The 12,697-nt window shown below is 34.8% G+C and overlaps 1 protein-coding gene across 1 annotated transcript; it reads left to right on the forward strand.

The window, feature by feature from the left end:
• Window positions 1-1,902: 1,902 nt before the first annotated feature.
• LOC149784480 (ladderlectin-like) lies at window positions 1,903-8,888 on the forward strand. Its single transcript, XM_089932558.1, has 5 exons — window positions 1,903-2,034; window positions 2,625-2,722; window positions 5,753-5,840; window positions 6,371-6,587; window positions 7,335-8,888. The coding sequence occupies exons 1-5, from the start codon at window positions 1,971-1,973 to the stop codon at window positions 7,345-7,347; spliced, it is 480 nt and encodes a 159-aa protein (XP_089788684.1). The 5' UTR covers window positions 1,903-1,970; the 3' UTR covers window positions 7,348-8,888.
• Window positions 8,889-12,697: the final 3,809 nt, after the last annotated feature.

A 12,697-nucleotide genomic window follows, 5' to 3' on the forward strand; every position in this document is an offset into this window, starting at 1 on the left:
CTAAAATCTAATCTCAACCGGGATTCATCATCTTACAACAAAATTAAATGTAAGGATCACAAAAATAATACCTTTTGCCGGAATCGATACCGTTGAGTCAGAGTAAGTTGAAATAAGAATTAAATTTATATGGACCATAATTATATTGACCGAGATCTCCAGTCCCCCAATACCGCTTGTCTCATATGCTGGCAGTAAGACGCTGGCTCATCCCTGTCATAAATATCAGGGTCTACGTTTTACACTGCAGGACTAGCAGAGGCAATATTCTTCCTTGCTCTCGGTAGTTGATGTCTGTAACAGATTTTTTACCGAGTATTGTACTGATGTTGAGAGAGAGAGAGAGAGAGAGAGAGAGAGAGAACAAAATAAAGGTGTATTGATGACGATATATCAATACAAATGAACAGATAGTAACCCATTTGTGTACCAGAGGTGGTCTTTCTTTGAAATAGTGAATGTCTCCATAGCGAAATCAAGTACTTTGATTCTAAGTGGCTCACCTTGTCTGAGCTGTGTTGAAATATCGATCTTCAACCGAACATGACAAATTTGAAACATTTTATTATTGTAATGTTACATTGCAGTATCTCTCCATACCGCTCTGCCTCACACTATACGACACGTGTATCTGATATAGTATCTTGTGTTAGAAATTGATTTTATATTTCAAATGATGTACGCTCATGTAACAAACGACGGGGTATTTTATGTATTAGACTCTGCTTGTGTATTTACTGTGGAATGTAAAAGAAATTCAAATAGGTTATGTGTTGTAGTGTGTAAATATAAGCGGACATGATGTCTACCGTGAAAAAAATGGATTTTTTAACGCTGATGATAGGATCCCATAAATTAACGTATAAGTAATTAGTTTACATTAGATAGAAGTATGTGTGTTCAGGCTCATGTATTATGAGCATGATCACCAAAATATTGGTACTGTGGCAAAGTGACAAAATGAAAAAGACGTTTCGGGTCCCATTCGCTAAGACATACTAGATACAAGCATCACTCAACATACCATTTACTAACCTTTTCATATAGAAATGATGTCTGTCAGATATGCATATATAGCAATAATAAGCCTATACTTTTTAGATTGCTATTGACGGGCAGATGAATCTTTTGAAAGTAAATTAAGGTACTGATTTTTTATTTAGGTTTGAACAATACTCGAACCTATCTATTGAAACATATCTTCACATATTATCAAGTTCTTACATAAGACAACCTGAACATTCTTACGAAAAATTTTAATGTCCTAATTTTGAAGATTATCAATAGTCATTCTCAAAACAAACTTTTCGTACGGAGGAGAAATGGATGTTGCAGAGAATTGCTGTCAATTGGGCATTTTCTTTCCACTTAAATAATTTTGTATCTAAAACCCCTTTGTCTAAAACAATCTTGGAATAAATTCAATGCCCAAATAAGTTTATTATGATTGCCTAATCGCCCAATAATCTATTCAGTTTCAGTGTGTACACAGGAAGAGTTACCACGTATAATTCACTTATGTCAAATGAGATTCATGCAATGCAAATATATTAAACCTTCCGTCATCGCATCATATCCCTTTCATGACAAATGAAGCAAATACGGGGCATTTTTGTTTTACTGATTTCGAGATATGAAAAAATGGGTTTAGTATCCCGGCTATCACTTTGACAATCCTGCTTTCATAACTTTCCATCAATGCATTACTAGTGTAATGTTTAACGTCTTTTATTTTCCTTTAAGTGAAGTCAAATTATCAGGAGATACTCCGAAGTGTAATAAAATGATGTATGCTAATTCATAAGGCAGTCTCTTTAAGTTTCAGTTATTGGACATGCTAATGAAGGGGAGGGGCATACTCGATTATTCAAGAGTGGCGTCTAGAGTACATACACTTGCGTCATAAATCTTAGGGAGATATATAAATGTGTTTTCTATTATTTATGATTTAGTTTACAAGTACGTCCCTCATGAACAGAATGGGTTTCTCGTCGACTTTCTTCATTTTGGTCATGTTTAAAAGTCTTCAGGACGGTATGTTTCTATTTTAGTTTTGTTGACTTATGTATTTATTGTTTTGTAACTTTATGATCAGTTAGTGCCTTTGTTGGTTTGTTTTCTTTACCTCTATTTCAAAATATAAATTTGTAGTTAGCTAATTTGCTGGTTAATCTGTTCTTTCGTCACATAGCCATATGCCTAGACGTAATAGACTTTGCTTTATTATGAGTAACCAATTATATAATAAATAATCATCAGCACTGAATGATATAATGTTAGTATATACGCTACAAAAATCAATATTAACTCACGTGTACATAATTGGCCCAAATACCTGAGGCGCAGGTAACAGAGAGATAACGAGAGAGAGAGAGAGAGAGAGAGAGAGAGAGAGAGAGAAAATGAGAAAAGGATAGAGAGGGAACGAAAGAGAGATGTATGTAGTGTAAAAATTGGCAAAAGTTAAGCATGTTTTACTTTCTAACCCATCTTTAGAGTTTGTATCTGGATGTCAATGGCTGAAGGACTATATTTGATTTTTGCCAAATAATAAAGGAAAAAGAAAACAGTTGGCATCAGTTAAAGATTATATCCAAATTTAACAAACGCTTTGAATTTTGAAGGGTGTCATGCACATTGTGAGTGTCCCAATGGCTTCCAGCTTATTGGGAGTGGATGTTACAAGGGAGTAAAACAACCCGCTAGCTGGCCTGAAGCCAAGGTAAATTATTGTATTATTTACGCCTTTAACTCTATTCACTTCGCAACAATTCTCACTCAATGATTTTGGAATGGCATGGCATTTTCTGGTGTGAAAACCGAAGAACCTGAAAGAGAAGAAAGAGCCACCGATATTGGATGGTTGTTATAGGAAAGTGTTATGCATGAGCTGGATATAGAACCTAGGACCTAAGAGGTACTATGGACATGTTACAGATCCTCTTGCATGTTCAGCTTTATCCGAGTTTACTGATAGTTTGTGGTAAATACCAAAAGACAAACACTGAATTGAAACCTCCATTTCCCATGAGGTTTCACTAGAATCCTGTTAAGCGGGATTGTTGGACTAAATATTATTGCACGGTAAAATCTGATCTATGTGAGCTTTACCCACGCAAGATAAAAATGAATACATCCATTTATTTTAGTTCTCTTGACCACATGTATTAATATATTAAACAACAAACAAAGAAAACGAAAAGAAAGCAGACAAAAAGTCATAGACAACAATATTTAGAAACAATTTACATTATTTATATATATTATGGCGAATGTCAACGCTTTTAGATAAGCGGCAGCTTGGACTCATGCGTTTAAAATACCGAAAAGCACAATGTTTGTCATATGTATTTGATTATACAATCAACAAGTGTTCTATCACGAACTAGGTCGGATCTGACCTTTGCGTCGATGACTTTAAACAGTGAGGTAGATATTAGTTTATGCATAAACTATTGTATGTGATGTATTTTTGCACATGTAGAAGAGGGTGCAAGTTATTTCCAGAAAGAAAGTGAATGAAAGGACAAGGTTCTGTATTATTAACTTGTTTGATGAGATTGTAAAATTAGATGTGCATACACCAGCTTACTCTTTCAGACATCGATAGAGTCGAAAGGAAGATAACAGAGCGAAAAGACAGAATTCCCTATTATATGGGTACATAATACAGCGGCATATTTCCCTTATTTGGTTGTGACTGAAACAAAGACAAACGTTGTGTTTGATGCTGGCCACTTTCGTGACTTTGTATTGAACATAAATAATAATAGTGAACCAAACATTTGCTATGTATTTACAGCATAACCTAACTAGCTGGACAAAGTCTGTAGAGTAAACATGCTAAGAAACTGAACAATGAGACATTAGTATATACTACAGAAATGTTTTGAGGCTGCAACCACCATAAACAGAAATACAGCAAATAGAGCTTGCTGCATTAGTGGCAGCCACAAAAAGATGGATGGGGCAAAGAACAAAAATGGCCAGTATCAAAGAAAAGAAAATATCAATATTGATGAAAATTAAACCGATGATTTCTGTAGTGCCGGGGCAGTAGAGCACCCTCATACTCCCCGGTAAGTAGGATATATCCAGCATGTACGGAGGATTGGGAAGAAACTTTAAAACAGATGAGCGTACTTCCAGAGTGCGTTTTTGGTCTTCCGAAGCTGTTAGAGTACCCTCATACGCTCCTGGTGATCGAAAAGACAGGTAAACACAAATATCCGGGTCGAGTGAATGATAACTCAGCAAAGCACGGTCGATGCCCACGGGTCTAGGTCTGTGCAACCCACGAGACCTGAGAGAGAAAAAAGCACGCACGGCAGAATGGCGATCTTAGAAAAAGTGATTGAAGTTTTACAATGCTAAGATCCTTTTGCCTTACCTTATGTATTTCTTAAATGCATTCGATCTACAGCGGCATATTTTCCTATTTGGTTATGACTGAAACCTTGTCTGGCCGCCTTAGTGGCGGCCCCAATTCTGTCACTTTGGAACTTGAAATGGTTAGAGTTAAAGTCACAAAAGCAAAGCGCTGTTCTACGTTCTGTACTAAATTCTACTCTGGAAACTGGTTGCCCATTTTGGTTCATTTTTTTGAGGCTGAAACCGCCGTAAACATGATTGTTATATACTGAGCAGACTCAACCTAAACTATGTATTTACATCAATATAACTTCGAACAAAATACATCAAATAGCGATGCTACCAAATGAAACACTGAGACGAGCGGCATTATAAAAAAGAACGAGAAAGTAAACGCCGTATAAGCATGTAAAAGACTATCTGCTGATGCAACCGCCTAAAAACCAAACAGATGAAGATAGTATATAACAATTATTTACACGGAGGTATGATGGGGTGGAGGTGGGAAAATTACTACCATAAAAGAAAACACGTCCGCACCCCAGAAAGAACTTAGCTCAACTGACGCCAAAGTCCTTAGCAGAGAGAATCCTCCGCACACAGCAGGTGCGAAAGCATTGCGATTGGCTGGGCAGAACACGTGATTAAAAACTTTGAATATATTGGCCCTTGCCAGCGTGTTACACGACAAATCTGGCGGGAAACTGTAGACCTAATTACAGCTCCCATAAATGTCCGTACGCGAGCGTTAATCGATTTTTGCTACCTCTGATCCGTTTATTAATCGATTTTAAATTAAAATCCTCTTCGTTTGGTCTAGCGAACTTGTTTAATAATATTTTTTGGTTCACTAGAGATAAGTATACTAGCATACAATATTTATTTATGTGTTTTGCTCAAACTCTTTCGTTGGTCGTGTATCTTTTATATGTCTGTCTCTGTTTTAAGTATCCCTGCACGTTAATAACCACATTAAATGTCGTATAATTATTTCAAAATAATAATCTAATTATTGTTAAGTCGAATATACCCAGTGATATGACCGGTCACACAGTTGATTAATAATTTCTGTTTTCACTCCGCTTGCCTATTATAGTAGTATTTTTGTCCCATCCAATACACAATCAATCAATTAGTATGTGGTCCAGGCAATCGAGGTTATATTGTGTAATTATGAATTTAGTATGGTATTCAGGGATTCTGTGTAACTTTCTTAAACAAAATATTTAGTGGTTCAGAAATAGCATATGAATGTATTGATAAATGTATGAATTGCTTGTACAAAGTACAGGCAAGAAAAGTATTTTACCATGTAATTTAAAATAATCAAGCAGAATCTAGTACATGGCTATTTTCTCTATAATTACATTTATTTTGTAAGGAATACTGTGAAGTTATGGGAGGCGACCTTGCATCTGTGGCAGATGAATCTGAACAGAAAATTATTTCAAAAATTGTCCAAACAGGCGGTAAGCTAAAATATTTACATTATATAGTATTGATACTAGATTTTTTATTCACAACTCTTTTTTGTTCCTTGCGCATCTTTGTCGCTACGATTACTGTGATTTGAATACATTTTCTATGCAAATTTCAACTATATTATTATAATATGGATTAATTGTCCATCCTAAAATATTTTAAAAAAGTTTATATCATGGGCTGATGCATAACTTTCAAATATGTATATTTTCAATAAGGTTTCAATGATAATGAAATGAGAGAAACATATCGAGCCGAGTTTTGTGTCGTGCTTCAGTCAAATGTGGAAAAATAAGAAATCATTAAAAGCTCCCACAAGGATTTTGTGTAAGGAAGGAGATCAGCAACGCAATAGAGTATTTGTTTGAAATCCACCTACCCTGTAGAAATAAGCTTTACGCCAAGAAAAAAGTAAACTCTTCTATCATTGCTTATAATGTATATCCAGAATGTATGCAATAAACGCCGCTATATGCTCCTTTACTATGGATATGTCATTGTCAACGTTCCGATTCAGGAGGGAGATACTGGATTGATGGAACAAGTTTAATATATCAGAATGAATGGTGGTGGATGCGCAGACATGGAACTAGCACCAAGTTTACATACACTAATTGGGCTCCCGGACAGCCAGAGACGAAGGGGGAGTTTTGTATGGCTGCTTATTCTTCTAACAATGGACAATGGCACGACCAGTGGTGTGTGGACCAATTGTATTATATTTGTTACGCAAGGTAAAGAAAGTTCATAATTACGTATTTATATATCACTACATTATAATCTAAGGTCTTGTCTCATTATAACCATGTTGATGAAATGTATGAACATTAACTTAATGCTTAATGGCCGCGTTTACCTTTATCACATCAAATTCAGAGAGAAATCTCTAACAGGCAATTCAAAACAGTACTGATTTAAAAGATTTAAACATATTCAAACACAGATTCGAATATTAGAGATTGTTTACACCAACACGTTGACATGTTGCGAATATAAATAATGTCGATCTTGACCGTGTCCAACTTGCCGATAGACCATATTGCTCATGTTTATAAACCAGTCTTTACATTTATATGAACTGCCAAAATATAAGATGTAGAGAATGAGTTACTAAGCACATTTTTATAATATATGATATGTTTGTTACTTTGGTAAGTTACTTTGGAATAATGGACCTTTCCATGAAAATCGTATACTTTTTCAGCATGTCTTGATATAAATGAATGATAAAAAAACAATTAGTTAAAATCAATTGAAATAGGTAATACTAATTTTTGCATTTACATTTAAATCAATTTCTCTCTCTCTCTCTCATTTAGTTGATTGATTCAGTTGAAATTAACCACGCATTACTGTCATGTAAAATGTTTCTTATGTTTTAACGGGTGAGAACTACCTACGTTTCTAGAACTAGTCAAATCCCATTGTTTTCCTTTTTCTACAACGCAATATATTTTATATCAGTGCTGCTTTTCTTTCAGACCAACTTTTTAAATACTAGATTACATGCGCTACAACGTCGATGTCCCTCAACTCGAAGATACGTGTCGCTAACGACCGAAAATTTAGTTGGAAATACAACGCTTCAGGGAATCTCTTACTACATATATTCCACGTAAACGTCGATGACAACCAAGTAAATACAAACCAGCCCGCGTATTGACCAGGGATATCTGATTGGAGGGCTTCATTCTTATTATGTGAAATAAAATTCAGAGAACAATTATAACCAAACAGCTTTTTAATTATTTTTTTCCTCGGTATTATATCTTCCCTTTAGTCCCGTAAATAGTGTACTAAGTATAGTGCGAAATCCTTTGCGGTGATATTTTTAAATATATCACGACCACAACGGAATTACATTTGAAATCGATGAAATATTTAATTTTCTTTTTTTCTTCGTATTTTATATACTGAATAATACACGACAGCCTTATAGATTACTTTAGAAACGGAAGCATCTTAGATTTCTTAAGAAACAAAGTAAAGCGAGTTTCAAATCAGTCCTTCCTTTTTATTATCTGGCGGTTCATTAGTTAATTTTTTAATAGTGGATTGGAAATTCTGTTCAGTTGAATCCTAGTGTAGTACTTTACGATTCTCATCCACCGGTGAAAGCTGTAAAGAAGAAAACGAAATATTTCAGGTGGAAATTATTATTTCATACTGTGCTGGACTTCGTTTTAACCGTCTGAGTTGGACTGTATCTGGCCAATACTACTTCTTCAGCTAATATATGCGTGAAATCTACTTCTTTCCGAGATAAATTTATATCTGCTGGACCAAAGACATCTTGTTTCTTATTTATTAATTGTGCATTTAAACAGTTTGAATACATAAATAATTATGAATAGAAACAATTTGTCAGCACAAAGGAGCTGCACATTCATAAAGTTTAATATATTGGCCTTATTTGTTTATACAGTTTACTCATTTGTAATAGGCTATACCGTTGCATGCACCTATAGTCCCGTAAGAAGTGTGAATTTAGTTATATCGCTAGAATTATGTGTTCGAAAAAGTTTGTACTTTAAAGTGGAATTTGCTGTCTATGTTATAATATCGCATTGCTATATTAGAGTGTAAAGAAAGCTATTCCAGTGTTTTAAAATCTTATATTCGAGTCTATTATTGACGAAGAGCCGTATAATGTATGTTTTGATAGATTAATTTGAGTTGTGCATTGAAATCATCAGCCAGCAATTGTTTATTTATCCATGAATACACTACTAATTAAAATATTAAAATAGATGGAGAAAGAAGACATCGACATTTTACTACTAATTGCACAGACATTTTATGTATAAGACGAAAATGGCGAACCAAAGGTCCTAAGGTCAACATTTTAAAGTATCATCTATAGAGATCCAGTTTAATATAATTAATCAATTAGAGTGTAATATTTCTTGGTTAATATAAGCCGATGTCTACACATGTTTCATTTAAGCTGTTATTCTTTTATTCTTTGCGCTTTTATATATATATTAAGCTAATTACCTTTGAAATCTTTCCTGAATAAAATAATTATATCAGCATTGTCTGTTATGAGTTTACCTGTTCGATTTTATATATGGATAAGCTTTCAAGACATACTACTGTATACAGTTTTAATACATTTACTTTGCTTTCCTTTTTTCTTTTAGATTTGAAATATTGGAAAAGCTTGTCATTAAGCTTTTGCTCGATCTAAATGCTGCAAATGGCGTTCAAAGACTTTAATTTTTGTGTACTTCGGGATATCCTTTTCTAACAGTATAGCTTGTCGACTCGTGATATGGTCACGTGAAAAATCAAAATGATAAGGCGCAAAAGGCGCCGGTAGATGTATATGCTTTCAACATTTTGAGATATTCATCAAGAAAGGTTTAATTAGATTTTGGAAACTATGTTTGATGCCCATGTCAGATATTTTGTAATATTTCATAAAAGGAAACCCTTTTTTTAAATCAATGGTGGTATAAAATATGTATGCCTTGAATAATTTGCAGTTTCCATTTTTATAACAAGTCTTTTTTTCGTTTTTGTTTTCCGTGCCTACCAAACTAACGCAGTTAGCACCTTTTACAATCAGAAGCTAAATGGTATCATATTATTTTAGCATCTTTTGATCCGAAATCTGAATGTCAGATAATACTTCTCCAGAGAGTTAAGCAAATATATAGTACCTGTTCTTACCATAATATTTAATGCAGGACACGTAGCCAACTGTGTTATGATGAAACCATGTCAACAAATGTATGAATGTATAAAGAAAATAGTACATACTCTCATATCAGTGATTGTTCTTACAGCCGAGCAATGGATCAAGATATATAAAATGTGCAATGATATTAAAAACAAATTTTCTCCGTTGCTGCATATTGCAGTAAAGACTGATAATATATTCAGAGTATCTTGATAAACATAACTGGCACTTCGCTATTCCACAACTTACCATACGATCTTGGATTAATATATAGTTAATATATAGTCTCAGAAATATAAAACTTAAAAGGCCGGAATATCATTTCGCCGGTATTGTTTTAATGAATTAAAGACTATGCTACATTGTCCAAGATGTTTATGCTTTCTAGAATTGTATAAACGTGTTGAGCAGTTTATGTCGTAAGAAACAATACGAGAATCAATGATGTTTCTTGTCCACGTAAGTGGCCGATCAAATGAATTTCAATCCTGATCAATATGATCACTTGAATCGAGAATTGGAAGTTTGTCTTTCACAGATGTACTGAATGGAAGGGACGGTTAATAATCTAGTATTCATCTGGTATTGTCCCTGAAGCACAGACAAAACTAATATCAGCTTTATTAGCAGCAGATATTGTTCGCAAAATGACTGTTTATTTCTTTCTGACCTGGATCTATTGTGTCTTGAACCAGTTTACTATTTCCAATTGTGCATCTACTTTCACATTTCTCACAGTTTTCTTTCATAATTTTAAACTTCAGTTGTCTTACAACATTGGGCTCAACCTTCTCTGAAAGTGATATAACTGTTCATAAACTGAAGAAACATACGCTTTGGTAACCTTCTTTGCATTTTCAATGTAAGTATGAATTAAACCATATCCCATTTCTGAATGACCATTTTCTAGAAACTTTTGATTAATGCGCGTTCGGTATGTTTTCATTTACTCGAATGCAAACTAGCAATGGTCATAACACAATTTTGCTTTGGTTTCGCCCTCCACAAAATCAGAATAAGAAGTGACTTTCCTTGATGTCGGTGGTTCTGCTCGGAAGAATTAATATACATGATAGGACAGGTCCAGCTTTTGCAAGATCCTTTACATCCTTGTGCCACATCCCATAAAAAGCAGGTTGCATTAGTTGTAGCAGCAACTTTATTTTAATAATTCAAGTCTCCTTCTAAGAAACAAGAAGTTGTCAGGACAGTTTGTAAAGTCAATTTTTAAAACATGTGATCTTTTGTAAGATTTGGCCCTCTTTTCTCTCTTTTTTCATTGCCGGGCCATTTTCTTTCTAGTTTGATGGTAACTATTCTTTTTCTCTTTTCATCCAATTTTCTTCTTATTTTAAGGTGCTAGTATCGATTGCAAATTGTATTTTCAATGGATGGACGAAGACAAATTGCAATCCTTGCAGAAAATGTTTTTGTAAACTTTTTCCTGAACAGTTTATTGCCATCATGTTATCACTTTTCAACGTGAAGTAAATGCATTCATAAGATTGAGTGACAGATTAAACTCAGATTGACAGCATCACTTAGTTCTTCCGGTCTTTTCCAAATCACTGATGGTGATCGGTCCGTCTATTTCTCTCTCTCTCCTTTTACTACTAGCCTTTTCGGGTCATTAACCTCTTAGTTGCGGACTGTGTCCTCTTTCCAAATGCGCAGTCAGTTGTGTAAAGCAATTTTCGGTCTGCCTTTCCAAGCTCTAGATCGATTAACATCAGGAAAAACTCTGTTCTTCTCTGGATACGGATCGCTTGCAGATCCCATGTCCCGTTGACGATTTATAACTGGAAAACAATTTCTGCTCCCCTGGATTCAAGAATTTCTTGCCTTCTCACAGAGACTTAGACTACTTATATCTACGAGGTGATCATCTTAAAACGTTTGAATTTTGTCTGGGAGCAAATCACTCTTTTATGTTAGCCAATCAGGATAACTACTTTACCTGCCAGAATTTTTTTGAACACCATAGAAGTCAGAAAATTATTCCTTTTGTCTGTCTTTACTATTAACTGTTCTGGAAACTCATCTTATGACACCGGTTTCAAATGGACTACACTTCTAAAGATTAATTTCTGTGTATCGAAATTATTCAACAACACTTTACACAGTTACAGTCAACGTAAGGACTATTCAAAGGATCAGTTTCTGAATTTTAGGTTGCTCCATTTGTATGTGAAAATATGAACGAGTGTTTCAGACAAATACTGCACAAGGAGTCATATTGTGAATGAATGCGCATGGATGTTGTTTATTTGTTTGTAAATGTAACAAGATAACCGGGTGGGATATTTCGGATTAACAACAGAACACGTTTTGACGACACAGATGTATGGTTTAATGTGGCGATTTATATGAATAGTGGATTATGAAGATGTGTGCGTATTTATAATCCAAATATTGGATCTATTTAACATAAAAAACGCACAGTTTCAAAGATGGAAAAAATATACAAATAAATTTAGGTCAGTAACCCTAAAACACAGGATAAATGATTTCACAAATGATTCAATAATGGAATGACGAATATAGTTCACTCAAATAGTAAACAATGTAAGCGTTTACACATAGTAAAAAAAATGTATTCGCTCAGGTAGCGAAATTATGTCACTAAACAAGAACGGATATACAATCTATCCTTCCAGTCCTGAATAATACACTGGGTCTTACTAACCCAAAATTAGCATACAGCTAAAAATACATGTGTGGAGATGCACTCCGTCACCCGTGCACCATATCCGCTCCACAGCTCCTCCGAATCAATTTCACAACCAATATAGACTCCGGACCCTCGGAATACTATGATCACTTGAAACCTTAGACCCTCCGGACACTTGAAATATTAGACCCTCCGGACCCCCTGGTCCTTTGACGGCTCTACAGCTGGGTCACTTTAGTCCCTCTGGACACTCCGGACGCTAGACATTAGACGCTCCCGCACCTTAAACGCTCCGGACACACGGACGTTTCTACACTCTGACAACACCGGACACCCCGGATATTCCTACCATCAAAACACTCAGCTGAAAATATACCCGATACAGTGTACTACACTTGATACAGACATAACGTAAGGACGTTATACATGGTAAGGTAAAAAGATTATATTATTATGGCAATTACAAAACAGAGGTTCAATAGTAAACC

This window comes from Sinohyriopsis cumingii, chromosome 14 (genome assembly GCF_028554795.1).
Source record: "Sinohyriopsis cumingii isolate HCF-2022 chromosome 14, ASM2855479v2, whole genome shotgun sequence".
Classification (NCBI taxonomy): Eukaryota; Metazoa; Mollusca; class Bivalvia; order Unionida; family Unionidae; genus Sinohyriopsis; species Sinohyriopsis cumingii.